Raw genomic sequence first — 21,006 nt, 5'->3', positions numbered from 1 at the left:
GGAAAATTAAAAATCTGCCAACTGGGGAGAGACTCCAGCTGCCCGGCTTCACAAAGAGAAGGCGAGCGGGTGACTTGAGCCAGGGCTGTAAGTGCCTACACAGGGCCCGGCCATTTCACAAGAGAGGCCTCTTTGATTTGGCAGACAAAGGCCCAACAAGGTGGGGGCTGAAGCCAGATAAATCCTCCATGACCTGCTCAGATTCTTGTTTTGAACCCAGTTATCCTATTGGCCTTCACATCATCCTCTGGCAGTGAGTTCCACAGGTTAACTAGGAGCGGGGGGGGGTGCTCTAAAAGAGGGAGGGGCCTCAGGTGCCAGAGCTGTGGCCCCACCACCACACCACACCACCCCTTCTCCCCAAGGCCCTGCACCTTTTCCTGAGGCCCTGCCCCTGTGCCACCTCTTCCCCCCAAGACTCCACCCTCCCCATTCGCTCCTCTCTGCCCCCTCCCCCTGTCACTGACCCTTAAAAAATGGGAGGACTATGGCCCTCGGGCCCCCCTGTTCCAGCACCCCGAGACTGTCTGTGAGTTGGATGAAGAATTCCTTCCCTGATCATTTCATGGGCTGGCCCCTGGGTGGTGTGTGATGTGAAGGGGTAAATAACATTCCCCTGGTCCCTTTCTCCACCCCCGTCACGATCATTTTTAGCAGGGAGGGGAATGAACTGGTGGATCACTTTAGCAGGAGCTGGGGTGGATTCTCTGTGGCTGGCCATTTTTAAATCAAGATGGGCTGGTTTGGCGAAAAGATTGGCTCTGCTTCCACCAGGAATGACTTCAGGGGGGCTGTGAGGCTGGGCAGGGCAACTCGCCACCGCCTGCTGGAAATCTGGGCTGTGCTGGGTCAGCTCCAGGGAGCCACCAGGAATTTAGGATTTTCTCCTTTTCGTTTGAAACAGGACAATGCCCCCCACACACACACTCCCCCAAAAAATAAAATGGCATTTCTGACTTTGGACCAGCTTGTTCCTAGTGTGCAGTAGTTCCACAGGCAGTAGTATGGCCTAGTGGTTAGAGCACTGTGTGTGTGTGTGTGTGTGTGTGTGTGTGTTCCTGACTTTGTCCTGCTGGGGGACCCTGGGCAAGTTGCTTCCCCATGCCCTCTCCCGTGCCTCAGTTTCCCCATCTGGAAAAATGCAGCCTGGGGGATCTGCTATGGAAAAGTGCAGGATCAGAGCTGGGGGGTATAGTGACCATCTCTGTCCCATTCGGCATCTCATGAATAGTCCTCCCCACCCCCAGACTTGGTTCACACCACGTCAAGAGTGCCTTTCAGATATGGCTCCCTAAACTGCAGCCTCTGGGGCCTGGGACACAGAGAGTTAAAGTCCAGGCCACCCCCTCCACTTGATCTGCTCCCTTCTAGCAGTGCCTCAAATAGGCCCACGACCCACATTGCCTCAGCTGGGGGCACAGCTCTGCCCCTGTTCCCCAGCATATTTGGCTTGTTCTGTGACACTCCCCCCCCATCCTGCCCCACCCACTCAGCCCACTGCCTCCCCCTTTCCAAGTTGTGAAGGCCAGTCTCTGAGCCCAGATTATATGATTGGCCTGGATCCCCCTGGGGCAAGGCGTCCTTTACAGCCTTAACTCTGCCTGCAGTTCCCAGCCTACAGTCATCCTTTACCCTGGCACTGCCAGGACTGTGGCCTGCTGCGGCAACCCCCAGCCCCCTATGCCTGTCATCTCCCTGCATAGTTGCTATTCTGGAAGCACAGGGCCCCCAATGTCCCTGACACCCCCATATGCCCTCTCAGTCCCCCCCACCAGCCCCTCAAAGGATCCCTGCCAAGGAGACTAACACTGTTCTCTTTGGCCCCCCCACACCCTCTTTCAGGGGAGCTGTTCACATACTCTCTGACCTCCAAATACCTGATACCCCTGTCTAAAGTGTCCCCACTGAGGGACTCCTCCCCCACACAGGAGGCCTGTAAACCTCCCCCTCAGTGACCCCCCCAAAATGCCCCCTCACATCTTAAATGACCCCCAGTGTCTCCCTCCCCACCAGCAATGCACCCCTCCCTCATCCAAGGCCTAGAAAATGGGGAGGGCCTGGAACGCCGAGAAGGCACAAGGGATTGGCTCTGAGCATCAGCCAATGGCAAGGCCTGCTCTACAGGTCCCGCCCTGAGTGACCAGAGGGTGTCTCCTGATTGGCTGCCTTGGATCCCGCCCCATAAGGGATTAAGGTATAAAGGGGACCCCTAGGAGATGGGTAGTTGCTTTCTGTTTTTGGTATCTGTCTCAATAGCTTATTTGTCTGGATCTCTCTGAAGGGAGCCAGGTCTCCTGGGTTCTTTCCTGGCTTGGAGGGTGGGGTCTAGTCTAGTGGGTTAGAGCAGGGGTGGGGTTGGAAGCCAGGACTCCTGGGTCCTTTCTTGGCTCTGGGATGGGAGTGGGGTCTAGTGGGGAGGAGCTGGGAGCCAGGACTCCTGGGTTCTTTCCTGGCTATGGGAGGAGAATGTGGTCTAGTGGGTTAGAGCAGGGATGGGGTTGGAAGCCAGGACTCCTGGGTCCTTTCCTGGCTCTGGGATGGGAGTGGGGTCTAGTGGGTTGGAGCAGGGGAGGAGCTGGGAGCCAGGACTCCTGGGTTCTGTCTCTGGCTCATAAGCTCTTCTCTCACAGGTGGGCTGCGCCCGGGGCTGGCTGAGGTCCCGGCTGGGCACCATGGAGCCCTGGCTCGAGGTGGTGGTGGTGGCTGCTGGTCCCCTGGAGCTGGGCTCCGACAGGGACACGTTGGCTGGGGAGGGGAGCTCCCCTGCTAGGAAGAGACCTCGCTGCTCCCCACCCCGGACAGAGACTCCCATGGAGTGGGAGCCCCTGGAGCCAGCTGGTATGGTGGGGAGGGCACCCCTTTGCCTTGCTGGTGGGGTGTGGGAGAAGACTGTGTGGGTGGGAGGTGATGGGGGGAGGAGGGTTTAGGGGGACAAAGATGGGGTTTGGGATGGAGAGAGCTGGGGGCAAAGAGAGGGGGTGGAGGGGTTTTGTAGGCAGGGGGGAGCGTTGGGGGTCAGGGGGAGCTATAGGCCTGGTGCGTCCGTGGTTCTGATCTGTTTCTGTCCCAGGTGTCACGGATCCTCTGCCTGTCCTGGGTGGCTTCACTGCCCACCCTCCTGCCCAGGGCCTGTACTCTGTATCTTCTCTATGGGGTTGGGGTCCATGGGGGGCACAGTTAGGGCCCCCAGCCCTATATCCTCTGCCCCCAGACTATTCCCATCTCCTGCGGGTTGGCTTCTCTCCCCACTTCAGGTCGGGATCCCCTCACATGGGGTACCCCCAGCTGGCCGTGCTCCACTTCCCGGTCCCGATGCTCCATTTCCCCCAGCCACTGGACCACCGACCACTGGGATCCGGCTCATGAGTGGCCCAAGGAACCGGCTGGGCCAAGAAGTGAGGAGGCTGGGGATGGGGGGAAGGAGCAGGACTCCTGGGTTCTATCCCCAGCTCTGGGAGGGGAGTGGGGTCGAGTGGTTAGAGCAGGGAGCCAGGACTCCTGGGTTCTCTCCCCAGCTCTGGGAGGGAAGTGAGGTCCCGTGGGTTAGATGCGGGGGGCGGCAAGAGACTGTTTTTCATCCCGAGGAGCGCTGAGATTCGGCAGGCTCGGTGGACTGGTGGGAGCGGTGGGTGGGTGCATCTCAGCCTTGATCTCCCCCTAGGAGTCTCTGACCCACCCCGCGGCCCTGTTGCTGGGTATCTCTGCTCCGTGTCAGTGAGTTTTATTTTGCAGTCTATTCTCTTCCTTCCCTCCCCCCCTCATTGTAGAGTTGGCAGATGAATCCGCACCGGCCTCGGGGGGTCTCCCCAGTCTAGCCCCATGCAGCAGCCAGTCACATCCAGCAGCGCGCTCGGATCCCGGACCCTCTGCCTCCTGCCCTGGAACAAGGGACCTGGCGCGCCAGCAGCCGAAAAAGCCTGCTCGGTCGAAGAGTTGGAAATCCATGGGAAACAGAGGTGGTTCAAGGGGAGAGATGGGAGCCAGGACTCCTGGGTTCTACCCTGGGGGTGGGGGCTCGTGGTTAGAGCAGGGGGCTGGGAGCCAGGACTCCTGGGTTCCAGCCCTGACTCTGGGAGGGGAGTGGGGTCTAGTGGTTACAGCAGGACTTCTCAGTTCTAGGGTTTCCGCTGACTACAATCTCCAGCAGTGACTCCTAACCCCAAGCTCTGTGCTCTCTGTCTGTCCGTCCATCCCAGGCCTCGCGGCCATTGTTCCGCTGGTACAGGGCATCCTGTCGGCCTTCGCCTCGGGCCTGAGACTGGCAAAGCTGCTGGAGCTCATGAGGAACCAGCACGGGGTTGACGTGGAGGCTCTGTGCCGGGCTGAGAGTGCCCCGGACGTCCTGCGGCTGCTGGCCCAGGTGCCTGGGCTGCGGGTACGCACCCCTGAGAGGGGCCCCCAGTGCCTTATCCAGCTTGAGAGAGGTAGGGGCTGGTGGGCGTGTGAATTGCCCCTTCCCATCAGGCCTGCCCTGCCTCCCCAAAACATGGCAGCAGTCCCAATATTACCACCCCTCTCGCCGGGGTGTGTTCCCCTGCCTAGTAGCCAGTGCTGCATTCTCGTGGCCCAGCAGAGGGCGCTCTGCCTCTACGCAATCTCCAGGGTCCCAAGTCCCCCTCTGCTTCTGATCTCTGGGTGTATCTGTCCCCAGGTGTGGCTGCCACCCTCGCCCCCTTTCTGGGGCATGTCAGGCTTGGAAGGGACCTCGGGAGGTGTCTAGTCCAACCCCCTGCTCAAAGCAGGGCCAATCCCCGATTTTTGCCCCAGATCCCTAAATGGCCCCCTCAAGGATTGAACTCACAACCCTGGGTTTAGCAGGCCAATGCTCAAACCACTGAGCTATCCCTCTGTGACAAAGTGGGACTGTTCTCAATGTTTCCTCTGAATAGTGTGGGGGTGCCTCAGTTTCCCCTAGGCAGTTCTTAAGTATCTAGGTGGTGGGATAAGGGTGTATGATCACTGCAGAGCCCTAGAGGGCAGGTGTGTGCAGGGGTCTGGACATGGAGAATGGCCGACACCCTGTTTCCTGGCCACTGATGGCCTGGGCCCTTCCCCCCTGCAAGGTGAGAGCTAAAGGGCTGGAGAACAAAGGAATCAGGTGACCTCCTGGCCTGGGAAAGGGACAAAGCCCAGAGGAGGAGGGGCTGGAGGGAGTTTCAGTTTGGGGCTGGCTGGGACATGGAGTGAAGGGCAGACATTGTTGTCTGGCTCACTGCCCCCCAAAATGGACCCATCTGAGGGGTCCTGTTCTCTGCACCTACAAGCTCTGTGTTAGATCATGTTCCTGTCGTCTAATAAACCTCTGTTTTACTGACTGGCTGAGAGTCACGTCTGACAGCGGAGTCGGGGGGCAGGACCCTCTGGCTTCCCCAAGACCCCGCCTGGGCGGACTCACTGGGGGAAGCGCACGGAGGGGCAGAGGAGGCTGAATGCTCCGAGGTCAGACCCAGGAAGGTGGAGCCGGGTGAGCTGTTTGCCCTGCAGACAGGCTGCTCACAGAGAGGAGACTCCCCGGAGTCCTGCCTGGCTTCATGGGGAGCAGTTCCAGAGCATCGCCCGGGGACTCCGTGACAACCCTCCCCGCTGTGTCTTGTACAGCGTGCTCAGAACTGCCTGCCTGAGTCTGCCCAGAGCCTGAGCTCGTTGTTGTGTGAGAGCGGGAGCTGCCCCCAGTTTAACTGATGCTGAGCTGCTTACACTCGGTGGCTCCTCCTCCCTCTCAGGCTCCCGGCAAACTCAGGCAGGCATCGGCTCTGCCTGTTTCATCATTTTGAGCAGTTGGTCACGGCCGGAACCGAGAGGCTTCATTTTTCGTTTCGAGGAGCGCTGAGGTTCTGCACCCTGAGGAGGCTGTTTGGCAGGCAGGAGGGGGCAGTGGGTGGGTGCACACCGGCTGTATCCTGCCTTAATCTCCCCCCCACCCCAGTCTCTGACCCACTCCGCAGCCCTGTGTCTGCTTTATCTCTGGTCCGTGTCAGTGATTTTTATTTTATTTATTTATTTTTGCTGTAGATTCTGTTACTTTTCTCCCCTTTCTAGCATTGGCAGATGAATACACACCAGCCCCGGGGGACCCCCCCAGTCTAGCCCCATGCAGCAGCCAGTCACAGCCAGCCCTGCACTCAGATCCTGGGTCCTCTGCCTCCTGCCGTCCCGGAAGAGGGGACATGGTGCACCAGCAGCCGAAGAAGCCTGCTCGGTCGAAGAGACGGAAATCCATGGGAGACAGAGGTGGTTGAAGCACAGAGTTGGGAGCCAGGACTCCTGGGTTCTATCCCTGGCACCGGGAGGGGAGTGGGGACTAGTGGTTAGAGCAGGGGGCTGGGAGCCAGGACTCCTGGGTTCTATCCCTGGCACTGGGAGGGGAGTGGGGACTAGTGGTTAGAGCAGGACCCCCTAGGTTTTAAGGTTTGAGCTGGCTCCAATCTCCAGGGTCCCAAGTCCCCCTCTGCTTCTGATCTCTGGGTGTGTCTGTCCCCAGGTGTGGCTGCCACCCTCGCCCCCTTTCTGGGGCACGTCCTGCACCCCTTCCCCCTGGGCCTGGGGCTGCCCAAGCTGCTGGAGGCCGTGTGGCGGGACCACGACCTGGACCTGGCGGCGCTGAGCCAGGAAGCAGGGTATAAAGACGTCCTGGAGCTGCTGGGGCAGGTGCCCGGGATCTGGCTACACAAGTCCTCCAGAGGCCATACATACACCGTGCACCTCCACGCAGGTGGGTGCGGCAGGGAGATTTTTGCCCCTCTCCCTTCTACACTGAGTCTGTGGCCCTCTGGATCCACCCACCCGCTGTCGCCTCCACCGGCTCAGGCTCCCGGCAAACTCAGGCAGGCGTCGGCTGTGCCTGGTTCCTGGTTTTGAGCCGTTTGTGGCGGCCCGAACGGCGAGAGGCTTCATTTTTCGTTTCGAGGAGCGCTGAGATTCTGCACCCTGAGGAGGCTGTTTGGCAGGCAGGAGGGGGCAGTGGGTGGGTGCACACCGGCTGTATTCCGCCTTGATCTCCCCCTGGGGATCTCTGTCTGACCCACCCCACAGCCCTGTGGCTGCTTTATCTCTGGTCGGTGTCAGGGATTATTTTTGGCTGTAGATTGTTACTTTTCTCCCCTTTCTAGCATTGGCAGATGATGCTGCAGCAGCCCTGGGGGGCCCCCCAGTCCAGCCCCAGGCAGCTGCCAGTCACAGCCAGCCCCGTGCTTGGATCCTGGGTCCTCAGCCTCCTGCCGCCCCGGAAGAGGGGACCTGGCGCGCCAGCAGCCGAAGAGATGGAAATCCATGGGAGACGGAGGTGGTTAAAGTGCAGAGTTGGGAGCCAGGACTCCTGCGTTCAATCCCTGGCACCGGGAGGGGAGTGGGGGCTCGTGGTTAGAGCAGGGGGGCTGATAGCCAGGACTCCTGGGTTCTATCCCTGGCACCAGGAGGGGAGTGGGGACTAGTGGTTAGAGCAGGGGGCTGGGAGCCAGGACTCCTGGGTTCTATCCCTGGCACTGGGAGGGGAGTGGGGACTAGTGGTTAGAGCAGGACCCCCCTAGGTTTTAAGGTTTGAGCTGGCTCCAATCTCCAGGGTCCCAAGTCCCCCTCTGCTTCTGATCTCTGGGTGTGTCTGTCCCCAGGTGTGGCTGCCACCCTCGCCCCCTCTTTGTGGAACGTCCTGCGCCCCTTCCCCCTGGGCCTGGGGCTGCCCAAGCTGCTGGAGGCCATGTGGCGGGACCACGACCTGGACCTGGCGGCGCTGAGCCGGGAAGCAGGGTATAAAGACGTCCTGGAGCTGCTGGGGCAGGTGCCCGGGATCTGGTTGCACAAGCCCTCCAGAGGCCATACATACACCGTGCACCTCCACGCAGGTGGGTGCAGCAGGGGGAGATTTTTGCCCCTCTCCCTTCTACACTGAGTCTGTGGCCCTCTGGATCCACCCACCCGCTGTCGCCTCCTCGCGGCTCAGGCTCCCAGCAAACTCAGGCAGGCGTCGGCTGTGCCAGTCTCTCGATTTCAAGGAGTTCGTAGCAGCCTGTGTTACGCAGGAGGTCAGACCAGATGATCACCATGCTCCCATCTGGCCTGAGAATCTGGTTCCTCTTGCCCTGGAGGTGGGGTGTGAAGCCGGCTGGGTTTTCATCAGAAGGCTTTTTGGACCCCCACCCCATCCCCCAAAATGAAATCGCGTGCATCTGACTTGGATGAAATTTCATTTAGTGGGGAGGAAAAACTTCTTGGTGCTTTGGGAACAGAATCTTTTGGGGTTTTTTTGTTTTCTTCCCCAAAGAGGTCAAACGAGGAACTCACCGGCTGCAATTTTTCCTCCAAACTATTTTTGACCTGAAAGGAAACTCTAAAAAGACCAGGGCCTGGTCTTTTTAAACCCTTGGTTATGATAAAAATCCAAACAGAGGAGAGCTGAGTTTTGACCCCCTTTGTTTGTGTATGTTAAAAAATTTTGGAGGAAATTGAAGTTGCACCTGTTCTGAAACATTTTGCACAAAGCCATGGCATTTCCTGCCATTTGGGAAACCCACCTCCTCTGGCTCTAGTTGTCAGTTCCTACTTGTGACCCAACTTGGGGGGAAGGGGAGTGTCCAGGGATGATGAAAGTGGGGACAGTGGAACTAGGGCTTTGGGCCCCCCACAAATTGCCTATAATGGGAGTGAAATAGGTGGGGCCTCAGCAAACATGGTCCCACACTTCTCTCAACAAGCCTGGAGTGTGACCCAAATGGCTGTGTGTGTCTGCTGCTGCCGGCAGCAGTAGTAGGTTGTTACCCTGTGGAAAGTAGGTGTTGGCTCTGGTGCTTATAAAGTGGCAAGAGCCCAGAAGTGGCGTGGGGAGAGGCTGGGAGGATGTTGGAGGGGCCTGTGGTCCCATTTTTAGGGTTCCACTGCCTCTCCCTGAGCCCACCTCCCATTTTTCTTCTCTGCAGCCCCATGGACCCCAACTCCTGCTGACCTTCCACTGGGGGGAGTGCTGCCCCCCAAGCTGGGAGTGTTGGAGGGAGCCAAGAGGCCGGGCACAGCGAGTCTGATGCAGAGGCAAGGGTCCCCAGGCTCCCACCCCTGCCTCTCTCCTTGTGGGGCCAGAGCCACTTGGTGTGGGTGGAGAGGCTGAGGGGATACCCCTGCAGGGGGGTCGGTCTCCTCCCACCTACAATTGGCAGCCCTGCCATTTGTCTGATGCGGGAATGTGAGGGGCTTTTTCCCTTCTCTCCCACAGAGGCCCAGAGCAGTGGAGCTGGGAGTGAAGGCCCCACCCCTAGAGCAAGTCCCCCAGCAGGGAGTAGTCGGCTCAAGCACCCCCAGACCCTGGCAAGGGTTGGTCATGTTTCTTCCCCCGCCACTTTTCTTCCCAAGGCCAAGAGGGGCCTTGTTAATTGCCAGTAGAGACCCAACAAAGGTCTCATGACTCCGGGAGCTGGGGCTTTAGCCCTGATGGGCCCCTGCTTCAGGGTCCCAAACCAGCAGGTGCAGGGTAAATGCCGCAAGGAAACAAAAACTCCCTCTTTCAACTGGAAAAGCCCCTTGTTGTGGTGGTTTGTACATAATTATTATCCCTCAGCAGCGTGCCAGCTGGCAACAGAACCCAGCTTCCCAGTCCCCCCTGCTCTAACCACTAGACTCCCCTGCCCCCAACCACTAAACCCCATTAAAACCCAGTTCTTGGCCCAGTTGCTTGGGCTCTGGCTCCTTCAGAGTGTTGCTTCCCAGCCTTCCAGTATGGCACTGGACAGCCCAGTTCATCCCAGTATAGCCCCCAGTGGAGCCTGGAAATGCCCTAGGGGCTTCCCCTAGCCCCGTCCCAGCTGAGCCCATTAACGCTCCAGCACCCCCATAGCTGCTAGGGCTGAGCCCAGTTCACCCGGAGGCAGGGGAGGAAATCTGCACTCCCAGGTAATGCCAGTTTAATCAGCGCCCCCCACCCTACACACTGTCATACCAGCTGTGCTGGGGGGCACATGCCCTGTGTGGTGCTGAGCTGCCCCCAATCATCCTCCACCTCCCGCTTTCGTGTCCCCGTATAATCCGTACTCGCCCGCCCGCAGGGCTGCAGAACAGCGAGCCCTGGCCCCCTCCAGGCCCGCCCGTTCCTCCCAGTGACTCCAGGACCGTGGCTCCCAGTGCCGGCTTGATTCCAGGGACTTCCCAGCCTCAGCGGTTCAGCCCCGGGCTGAAAACGGGGCCCGGCGCATGCAGGGGGTTCCAGTCTGGCCCATAGGCCGGCCCCGACTCCCCCGTGTAACTCCTTCCTGCTCCCGCGCTGGGTCCAGGGTAACCGATGGGCCTACCCCAGTTGGGGGCAGCCTGGGGAGATGTGTGTGGGGGGGTCTCTCTCAGCTGCGCCCCCCCCGGCCGGCCGATACCGGTAGCTGCCCGGTCAATAGCGACGCTCCCTGCTGTAGCCGTGGGGGGCCCCCCAGACCCGGGGCAGGGCCGAGGCCCCATGGTAGAGCTGCCCCTGCAGCCGGCCCAAGGCCCGGAAGCCCTGCGGCGGGGGCATGTAGGCGGGCGACAGAAAGAGGGGGGCAGGGCGGGGCTCCTCGCCGGCCGGGGGGGCACCCCTCCGCCTCATCAGCGCCCGGGCTGGCGTGTCCTGCAGGCCCCACTTGTGCTTGCCCTGTGGGGGGGAAGGAATGGGGGGGCAGCCCCCCAAGGGAGAGTTAGTGCCATCTGGGAGCACCCCAGTCCCCCTGGCCCAGCACCCTCTGCCCCAGCAACACCCCAGTGCCCCTCTGACCCCCAAACCTCTCCCCCCTGCTATGCCCCCCTTGGGGCACTCCTGCCCATGTCCCAGCCCCTTCCAGCAGCTCCATCTGCCCCCCCAGTGCCCCCCAAATCCCTCTAAGTCTTTACCCTTATCTTCCCACCCAATGGGTCCCTGTATACCCTCCATCCCTGAATCCCCCCCCAGATCTTTCTGGTGGGTCCCTGCCATGGCACAACCTGCCCCCCAGCATTTCTCCACCCCACCCCAGGGTCCCCCAGCACGGAGGGGCAGGGGGCAGGATCCCGCAGTGCCTTCCCCCCTCGTATGCCCCCCCCACCCCAGCCCCCAATGGCAGGTCCTTGGGCAGGGGCAGCAAAGGAGAAGAGAGGATGGAGAAAAGCCAGGGGGGAGGGAGGGAAGGAGGAAAGGGAGAGGAGGAGACACTGGAGAGGGGAGATGCAGATGGGAATTAAGGGGGTGTCAGGGGCTGGGGGACAGGCGCTGCTCCCCCTCGGCCCCACAGCTCGCCCAGGGAGGGCAAAGGCCCCATGGGGCAGAGCTGGGAGCGGCGCCTGGGTCAATATTGACCCAGGGCGGAGGAGATGTTGCATTAAGGCAGGGCCCAGGGCGCAGCCGGGACTGGAGATGCGGGGGGGGGGGGGGCATCATGCCACCCCCCAGCCCTGCCTGGGACGCAAGGGGGGTAGGGCAATCTCCAGCCTTGGGCTCCCAGGTCTGCCCCCACCCTAGGACACAAAGGGGCCCCAACCGTGTCCCCACCCTGAGATACACAAACCCCCTAATCCCCAAACCCTGTTCCCCTGGGATACACAGGACCCTCCTAATCCCCAGGCCTGCCCGCAGGATACAGAGGGACCCCCACAACCTAAGCCCTGCCCCCTGGGATACAGATGGAACCCCTAATCCCAAGCCCTGCCCCCTAGGATATACAGTGAACCCCCCCTAGTCCCAAGTCCTGCACCCCAGGATACAGAGGCTCCAATCCCCAGCCCTGCCCCCCAGGATACACAGGGCCCCCTGACCCCCAGCCCTGACTCCCAGGATATAGTGAACCCCCCAAATCCCCAGTTCTGTGCCCCAGGATACACAGGCCTCCCCCTGGCCTGGCGCTGCCCGCTCACCTTCGCCTCGTCCCCCGGCTCGAGGCCGTCACTGGAACCGGAGAGCTGGGAGAGGCGGCTCAGGTCCCAGAGGGACTTGCTGGGTCTCTGCCCCACGGCGCCTGCCAGCCGGCCCGGCTGGCCACCCTGGTCCACGTCGCTCAGGGCGCTGTGGCCCTCGGGGCCCAGGCGCCGGGGCAGGGCCGGGTGCTCGTCGCCGGCCATGGCCCGGGTGGCCCGCACCAGCTCCCACTCCCCAGCCCGGCTCTTGGCCACGGGCTGGGGGGCCACGGAGCGGCGCTCGGCCACCCGGTGGGCGCCCTTGGAGAGCTGCAGCCCGCCCAGCTCGCTGCGGTAGGGGGCAGGCTGCCCGTTGGGGCGGCCGTCCCGGGGCGGGGCCGGGGGGCCGAGTGGGGGGGCCCGGGCAGGCGCCAGCGGGCGGGAGGCGGCGTAGAGGGTCCGGAACTCGCGGTCGAAGGCCCCGGCGATCTCGCCCGTCAGCAGCGTCACCAGCTGGCGGCTCAGCCGGGCGTCGCTCCACGTGAAGCTGTGGGGTGGTGTAGGGATGGGGGGGTGCAGGAGCGAGTGGGAGAGGGGAAGGAAGATAGCAGGGTGTGCAAGGGAAGGGAGGAGAGTGGGGTGCAGGGGCAAATAGGGGATAGTGGGTGCAGGACGGGTGGGGGAGGGGCCAGAGGGTAGGGTGAGTGGGGTGCATGGGGGTGGGGGGAGGGGCAAGTGGGGGTGCAGGGGTGAATGGGGGGAGCAGGGTGCAGGAGGAGGGACCAGTGGGGGATAGTAGGGTGCAGGAGGGATGGGAGAGGGGCCAGAGGACAGCAGGGTGGGGGCCGGGTGAGTGGGGTGCAGGGGACACGGGGAGACAATGAGAAAAATTAAACATTCTGAACAAACACAATTGGAAACGTCCCCAAGGCAAATAAAAGGCTAGGAAATGGGGGGGACCCTGCCCCCCGGGGCAAATGGCACCTTCCCCACAGGAGAGCGTCTGCTCAGGGGAGTGTGAACAGCGGCGTCGCTGCACCCGACTCCCGGTGCTGAGGGGCGACCACCTCTGGGGCGGGCCTGGGGGCTGGTTACACCGGGACCCCCTGCCCAGCGCGGACACGCGTCCCCTCTGGGGGTGGGGCACAGCAACCGCTCACCTCGTCCCTACGCCCCGAGGCCCCGAGGCAGGGGGCACTGAGGGACACGGACGGCCACAGGCCCAGCTGGGATTGGGCCCGGACGCCGGGGTTCGGGGGCACCGATCATGGGGCCGATTCCTGTAGTGCGAACGCAAAGACGGTCCTTGTCCCAAAGAGCCAATGGGGTGGGGGTCACAGCAAACGGGGGAGGGGAAGTATATCCCTGGATGCCTGGGTTCTACTCCCAGTTTGCCATTCCCCCCGCTCCCCTTCCCATCTCCCCATGACTCTGCATTCACCCCCGGACGCCTGGGTTCCAGTCCCAGTTTGCCATTCCCCCCGCTGCCCTTCCCATCCCCCACGACTCTGCATGCACCCCCAGATGCCTGGGTCCTATTCCCAGTTCTCACTTCCTGCTGTCCTGTCCCCCCGCCCTCTTTGATCCACCCCAACCCTGGACCCCCGCCGCCCCAACTCGGCGCGAGACAACCACACCAGCCGTCGCCCCGTGCCAGGGCTTTATTCCTCCAACGCCTTTTCCCCCACCCCACCCCCCAGTCTCTCACAGCGCCGCCAGCAGGACGGCCGTGCCCAGCACCAGCTGCAGGCCCAGGCCGGGCCCTCGGGGGGGGGCGACGGCCCCGTTACACAGGCTGCCCTTGCAGCACTGGGTGACCAGGCTGTAGGTCACTCCCATGTGGGTGATGGGGTGCTCCTTGCCGCAGCGGATGGCCCGGGTGCAGCCCTTGGTCTGGATGAGGGAGACCCCCAGGGCGGCACCATGCCCCACGAAGCAGTCCTCGTCCGGGGCGCAGCTCATCCGGGTGCTGGGGCAGTAGCGGGAGGAGGTCACCTCGCAGAAGAAGCACTCCTTGGGGCTGGCGCCGGGCAGCGCCAACAGGAGAGACAGAGCCAGCAGGAGGAGCATGAGAGCAGCGGGGTGATCGCACAGACGGGGAGGGCAGAACCGGAGTCTGGATCCGGGCCACGCTGGGGACGTCACGACCAGATCCCGGCCCTCCTGACTCAGCGACTTCAGAACCGGAGTCTGGATCCGGGCTGCTCTGGGAATGGCAGAACCAGGGTCTGGATCCGGATCTCCTGGCTGCAGGGACGTCAGAACCGGAGTCTGGATCCAGATCTCCTGGCTGCAGGGACGTCAGAACCGGAGTCTGGATCCGGGCCACGCTGGGGACGTCACGACCAGATCCCGGCCCTCCTGACTCAGCGACTTCAAAACCGGAGTCTGGATCCGGGCTGCTCTGGGAATGGCAGAACCAGGGTCTGGATCCGGATCTCCTGGCTGCAGGGACGTCAGAACCGGAGTCTGGATCCAGATCTCCTGGCTCCAGGGACGTCAGAACCGGAGTCTGGATCCAGATCTCCTGGCTCCAGGGACGTCAGAACCAGGGAACGAGCTGGATCCCAATTGCTCGGCTCCAGTCACTCCAGAACCTGGTGGGAGCCGCGAGGACTCGGCGAGTTCAGAACGCGGGTCTGGCTGGAGGGTCCGGATTCCCAGTCCCTCCGAACGTGCCTGTCCCTAACCGGGTCGCTGTGGGCTACCGGCCGCGGCCACTGCAGAGAGCTCAGTGCTGCCCCGAGACCCCCTGCCCAGAATGAGTAGCCCAGCAGCGATGACCTCACAATAAGGCTGCAAGATTCTCATTGGCCCATTCCAGCCAGAGCCTGGTGATGTCACAGTGAATGATGTCACAGAGAGTGATGTCACCATCAGGTCTGGAGCCCAGAGAGAGGAGTGATAGAGTCATCAGCTAAAGAGAGTCTAGTGGTTAGAGTGGAGGGGGCTGGGAGCCAGGACTCCTGGGTTTTCTCCCTAGCTCTGGGAGGGGAGGAGGTCTAGTGGTTGGAGGAGGGGGGCTGGGAGCCAGGACTCCTGGGTTCTATCTCCATCTCAGCCCCAACCCATTGCGGGATCTAGGGGGTCTGGTCCCTTCCCCACACTCTGCCGCAGGATTCCTTCTGCAGCATGCGGGTGCTGACCCCTTGTCAGGGGGCGCTCTCCCTTCTGCAAAGCACAAAGGGGTGGCATATCTCACACACACCCCCACCAGCACCCACACTGCCCCGTATGATCCATGCATCCCACACTGCTTAAACCGAGAGCTTTTCTCACCACTCGTGAACTGAGTTCAATACATTCTTAGCCTCGCTGCCCAGCCGGAACGGGTCCATCCCCATCACACAACCGCCCACCCCATTGCAGACACAGAGGCCTGGCGCTGAGATGCGGCCCCTCTGGGGTGGGGAGCAGGGTCTGGTTATACAGGGACCCCTCACCTGGAGTGGAGAAGGCCCCTCTGGGCTGGGACAAGATGGGAGACGCTAAAGGAAACCCCCTGGTGCTGCAGGGAGCAGGGGGGCCCAGGCGGAGGTGCTCTCCCCTCCCATTCATCCCTGATGCCCCCCATCTCACCTGTAGCTCCCCGTTATCACTGTGTCCCCGTCAATCAGCAGGAATTTCTCCTTCAGGGTCCCAGTGACCTGTTTGCGCTTTCGGCTCCAGAAGGTGCAGCCCGCAATGACCCGGACCCGCAGGTTCTGGGGGGTGGGGCGGGGAGGATGCACAAAATCAGGAGCTGGGGCCTCAGCAACATTTGTGGGATCCCCACCCCCAGGGCAGGTAACCCAAGCCAGAGGGGACTGGGGTCCCTGAGCGTAGCCAAACGCCCCCCAGATCTCTGGATCCCAGCCACAGATTCCCCCCCCCCCCCGCTTTTCTCCCTTGCAGTCCCTACCCCTCCAGGGGGGCAGCAGCTCTGCCCTAGCAGTCAGGGCTCTTCCCACTGCCCCAGTGCAGCACTAGGGGGTGCTGGGCTGCAGGAGCCAGGCCTCACCTCCATATAGTACACATTGAGGCAGGCCCCCTCGGCCATGCTGAGGAAGGCGGCCAGGTGCTGCTCCCCCAGGATCAGGTACACGGGGACCCCGCGCTGCATGCCGGCCTCGTGCAGATCCAGCAGGATATCGGGGTCCGTGAAGACGTCCATCACTACGGCAACCACCTGGGGAACACCCCACAAAGAACTACACACATCGCCTCCAGGGGGCACCAACTCCCACCCTGCCCCAGGGCAGAGACTGGCCGGCTCGGGGGCGGGAGACTGAGCAGGGTACGTTAGGCTCCCAGCCCTCGGTATCATTCCCCTGGGACTCCCACCAAGAGGTCTAACACCACTCCCCTCCCAGAGCCGGGGAGACAACCCAGGCGTCCTAGCCCCCAGCACCTGGGCTCCAACCACTAGACCCCACTCCCCTCCCAGAGCCGGGGAAAGAACCCAGGCGTCCTGGCTCCCCGTTACCTTGGCAGCCTGCTGAATTTTCCTGCGCACCAGCTCCTTGACCTTGGGGGCCCCGTCCCCCGGAGGGTGGGTGTAGACCTCCACGCAGGTGGTGCCCTTCCAGTTCCCATCCAGGGGCCAGCCCAGCTCCAGTTCAGGGATGGGCTCGTCCGAGCAGCCGGGCCAGTAGCTGAGGCTGAGCTCGTCGGCGTCCCCGTCCTGCTCCCCTGCCGGCTCGGGGATGTCCCGGGCCCCCTCGGCCAGGTGCCGGAGCTCGTCATCGGACAGGAAGGGGCGCAGCCGGTCCTGCGCCAGGCGCTGCGCGTAGGCCGACTGCCCTCCGGCCAGCAGGGCCTCCACAGCCAACCGCTGCCCCTCCGAGTAGAAGAATTCAGGGCTGGATTCATTCACTGGGTTCCCTGCGGGGGCGTCCTCCAAGCAGTCCAGCTGGGAGGCTGCCATGGGCCCCGTGGCAAGTGGGGCTGGGGGGCACCCCACACACACACACAGACACAGACACCTCCCCAACACACTCTGCTCTCTGCCAACCTCCCTGCCCACCTGGTCAGACGGTCGGTCCTTTCTCTCTCTCTCTCTGCGCCGGGCGCTGCCCAGATACAAAGCTCACAGTTGTCTGTCCTTCCTGTCCCCTGTCCAAAGCATGGTGCCTAATCCCCATTTGGTTCTCTGCAAGCCCCCACACTCAGCACCCTGCACCTCCGGCGGTGCGGTCCTAGGAGGTAGCAACATCTGTAGGGAAACACCCCCACACCAGGGGGTGTCTCTGTCCTGGGGCACCTCAAAGCTGGATCCCACCCCCGTCTGGCCTGGGGAGCAGAAGGCAGGCTCGGCTATGGGTCAGAGGTGCAGCTGCAGACTGGGGAGACCTGAGTTCAAGGTCCTGCTGCACTATGGCCTTGGTCTCTCTGTGCCTCAGTTTCCCCAGATACCACAGTGAAGAGTATCTAAAGCAGACGGGTGCCTCTGTCAGGCTGGCAGCTGGCACGGACCTCTCCTGGGCCGATCGGCGGCTGCGAGTGCCCCTGAGACCCAGCCCTCAGCAATTGGGTTCCTGCCCTGGGGGGCTCTGCCGCTCGAAGGCCCTAGAGGGAGGGAGACAAGGCCTCAGCGCAGGATCCCAGCTCTGGGGAAGTGAGACACACCCCACCGCCCTGTTCACGGCAGGGTGCCGCAGCAGAAGGCACAATAAGATTAGGTTCAAGGGGTGGGTTTTCGGTTCCCCACCTCCATTTTATTAGTTATAGGTCTCAGGACTGGATAGGGGGTGAGGTGCAATGGCTAGAGCCGGGGGGGGGGATGGAGGGGGCTGGGAGCCAGGACACCTGGGTTCTCTCCCCAGCTCTGAGAGGGAAATGGGGTCTGGTGGTTTGAGCTGAGGGGCTGGGAGCCAGGACGCCTGGGTTCTATCATAGACTCTCCCCTTCCCTCCCCAGGCTCCCAAGAAGGAACAAGCTAATCACCAGGGCATCGCTTCCTGCAAACAAACAGAACTGGACCTGCCAGGGGTTAATCTCGTAAAACTGAGAAACCGGGAAAGAGCCATAATGGAGCCCAGGCCCCCAATTCCCCTATCAGAGCCAGGGAAAGAACCCAGGACTCCTGGCTCCCAACCCCACCCCTGCTCTAACCACTAGCCCCCATTCCCCTCCCAGAGCCGGGGAGAAAACCCAGGAGTCCTGGCTCCCAGACCTCCCCTGCTCTAACCACTAGCCCCCACTTCCCTCCCAGAGCCAGGGAGAGAACCCAGGAATCCTGGCTCCCACCCTCCCTGCTCTAACCATTGTAGCCCACACCTACCTGCCCCAGGGATCCGGGTTCATATCCTCCCTCCCGCGCTCTGTCCCGTCCCTGTTAATGATTCCGCAGGCTGCGCTCCTCCCCACAGGCTCCGGAGGGCCCGCCCTAGCCTGCCCCCGCCCCAGGCAGGCCCTGAAGCTGGGCACAGGAGTTCCTGGGAAGTGGCCCAGGAAGGGCAGAGCTGCCAGTTAAAGGGGAAGGCAGCTGGGCCCTCACCCTGCCCGCTGAGCGAACAGGGTGGGGGCGGGGATGGCACCCGGGCCGTGGGTAACAAATGGGGCCGGGGACGCTTTGCCTTGGGGTGGCACTGAATAATCAGCCCCGCGTTGGCAGCGGGGGGGGGGGGCCCTCCAGGGCTGTGCAAAGGAGGCCAGAAAAGAGTCAAAAGGGAACCCAGCCCCCCTGACTCCCAGCCCCAGCGACTCTACCCATGAGCTCCCACTCCCCTCCCAGAGCCAAGGAGAGAACCCAGGAGTCCTGGCTCCCAGCCCCCACACTGTAACCACTAGCCCCCACTCCCCTCGCAGAGCTGGGGATGCAGGGCCTAACCCCAGCCGCACACCCCCATGTGTATCTATGGGGCAGGGGGTGTTCCAGGCCGGAGCGCGGGATCTGGAGGTTTGCTCTGGGGCTAAAAGCTCTGTCACCCCCTGGGGCAGGGGGCAGCACCTGCCTGGCAGCCCCAGGCACCGAGCCGGCAGCGTCAGCGTCCCGGATCTGGGCGGGGGCCGGGCGCAGGGCCAGACAGCCGGGTGGTTGTTACCAGGAATCCCTGGGCCCCGGCACCCACGTAACCCGAACTGGACGGACTGGTCGGGCTGGCACGGGTGGATCCTGCCACCCCTGAGCTTGCCCCCACAAACTCACCCTTGGGCCCCCTCCTCCCCCGAGCCTGCTCCTGTGCTGTCCAGCCCCCTCCTCCCCTGAGCCTGCCCCCCCAAACTCACCCACAGGCCCCTTCCCCCAAACCTGCCCCCCCAAACTCACCCTCAGGACCCCTCCTCCAAACCTTCTTCCTAAACTCACCCACAGACCTGCTCCCCTGAACCTGCCCCCACAAACTCACCCTCGAGCCCCCGCCCCCGATACCCCAGCACCCTCCAGTGGCTGCTCTGCGTGGAGCCTGATGCGCCCAGCTCAGGGGCAGTTCCTCTAGGTGGTACTCGCAGGGTTGGGGGTTCAATCCCAGGGTGCAGCCGTTAGCAGGAGTGTTTGGGCCGGGGGGGGGTATTGTGCTCCCAAGGCGCAGTGGCTCGCCTCCCCCCTGCCCGAGAGATTCTCTGCGCCACATGCCTGGGTCCAGCCTCCTGGCTGTGCAGAGAGATGGAGGGGTTAGAGGGACTTGGTCCCATCTATAGGCCCCCCCATGGGGAAGGGAAATGGGATAATCAAGCCAGACCCATCCAGACTGGGAAGAAGGTGTGAATTGTTCCCAGGGAGGGCAATTAACCACTGACTGACCCGTGCCATCAGTAGCCATTTTAAAAATCAAGACAGGCCCTTTCCCTAAAAGATCTGCTCTAGTTTCCAACGGGGCAACCCTATGGCCTGCGTCAGGCTAGGTGATCCCAATAGTCCCGTCTGGGTTTAGACATGATGAAGCTGGGCTTTGACTTATAGAGAAGGAGCAATTAAATCCCATCTTTACACAGCGATACTGTAAACAAAAGAAGCCAGCGCCCAAGGCAGCAATAACTAACCCAGGGGCTACAGGCTGGTTTAGCAAGCGGCATGCGCAAGACAGCAAAAAGTGAGCTTGTGATGGGCCCAGAACCCACGGGGAAGGTGGACTTGACATGGTGAGGAAGGAGACAGGCGCTGTGCCCAGGGAAACGGGATTCGGCGCGCCCTCCTTGCAAGCAAACAGGATGGCCCCAGGGGGCAGAAAATGCAAGATTTGGACCATCTGTTTCTGTTCCCCAGTGAAACAACTCACAGGCCCATGCCCTGAGCCAAGAAGGGAATCTCTAGAACCCGCTGCCTGAAAGGGGGACAGTGGAAATCTGAGACCATGCTGCCCACAGCAAAGATGGCCGACAGGTGGGGGTGGGGGGCAATGGAAAGAGCCCCACCCCAGCTTCTTCCCCATCTTCCCCCCCTTATCTCCCCCCGCAGCCCAGCTGCCCCCCTCAGACTTCCAGCTCCTGAACCTGTCCCATGACCACGGGGGAGGGGGGGCACTGCCTCCCCTTCCCCCCCCATCTTCAGACTCCTCCCCCCAGCCAGAGCTGCCCTGGCTTAGCAGAGATGGTTGGTAGGAAAAGCCCCCCCCCCCCCTCAGCTCTGACTCTTGGGGGAGCTGGGGGGGAATCTCTGCCAGAGTGGAACTTGGGGGTGGGCAGCTAGATGAGTCCCTCCCCAGCCCCCTCAAACACCCATGGGGGAGGCTAGGGAGCAGCTCAAACCCCCCCCGTTTGGCTCCCCCCCTACATGTGCAATAGGCAGGGCCTGGAGTACCCTGTGGCTAAATCAAGCTGAGCCCATGGGTGGGGGGGTAGATTTGGGGGAAGGATGCTGAGATGCTCAGAGGGGGAGGGGGGTGTTGTGCAATGGAAATATGGGGGGCCCTAGGAAAAAAAGAGGGGGGGAGAAAAGGGGCTGGGGGGCATGGGACAGATGCCCCAGGGATGGGGGGCCGTAAACACCAATATTTCTGTGTTGGGAGTGGTGAACTGTCTTGGAGGGGGCCAGACACTGTCTTTGGGGACAGTGGATGGGGGGGGGCTGGGGCCTGGATACTCAGTCTTGGGCAGGGCCCCTGGCGGGGGGGGGTCGGGGGGGGAGCGAAGGGGATGGACAATTGGTTCCCCTTCACACTGTCCCTCCAGTGCATTGTGTGAGATTTTGCAAGGTCTCCCCCCACCCCCGTGCATTGGAGATTTTGGAAACACCCCTCACCCCCACCCATCCAGCTTGGGAAGGGCTTTTCATCAGCA

At 62.2% G+C, this 21,006-nt stretch overlaps 3 protein-coding genes across 3 annotated transcripts; 1 reads left to right on the top strand and 2 right to left on the bottom strand.

Annotated features, from left to right (window-relative positions):
• Positions 1–2,672: 2,672 nt before the first annotated feature.
• LOC144929794 (uncharacterized) lies at positions 2,673–8,204 on the top strand. Its single transcript, XM_078850365.1, has 6 exons — positions 2,673–2,838; positions 4,197–4,424; positions 6,040–6,231; positions 6,482–6,712; positions 7,110–7,282; positions 7,608–8,204. The coding sequence occupies exons 1-6, from the start codon at positions 2,673–2,675 to the stop codon at positions 7,728–7,730; spliced, it is 1,113 nt and encodes a 370-aa protein (XP_078706491.1). The 3' UTR covers positions 7,731–8,204.
• A 1,114-nt stretch (positions 8,205–9,318) lies between these two features.
• Positions 9,319–18,154, bottom strand: FAM83E (family with sequence similarity 83 member E). Its single transcript, XM_078850185.1, has 6 exons — positions 18,071–18,154; positions 16,274–17,355; positions 15,809–15,976; positions 15,388–15,512; positions 11,830–12,355; positions 9,319–10,597 (listed from the first exon to the last, which is right to left on the bottom strand). The coding sequence occupies exons 2-6, from the start codon at positions 16,712–16,714 to the stop codon at positions 10,358–10,360; spliced, it is 1,500 nt and encodes a 499-aa protein (XP_078706311.1). The 5' UTR covers positions 16,715–17,355; positions 18,071–18,154; the 3' UTR covers positions 9,319–10,357.
• On the bottom strand, positions 13,490–14,594 carry LOC144929745 (sperm acrosome membrane-associated protein 4-like). Its single transcript, XM_078850210.1, has one exon. It carries the CDS (start codon positions 13,876–13,878, stop codon positions 13,513–13,515), a length of 366 nt encoding a protein of 121 aa, XP_078706336.1. The 5' UTR covers positions 13,879–14,594; the 3' UTR covers positions 13,490–13,512.
• Positions 18,155–21,006: the final 2,852 nt, after the last annotated feature.

This window comes from Lepidochelys kempii, chromosome 23 (genome assembly GCF_965140285.1).
Source record: "Lepidochelys kempii isolate rLepKem1 chromosome 23, rLepKem1.hap1, whole genome shotgun sequence".
Lineage (NCBI taxonomy): Eukaryota > Metazoa > Chordata > Testudines > Cheloniidae > Lepidochelys > Lepidochelys kempii.
The sequence above is the reverse complement of the archived record's forward strand: the minus strand, read 5'-3'. Positions and strand labels throughout refer to the sequence as shown.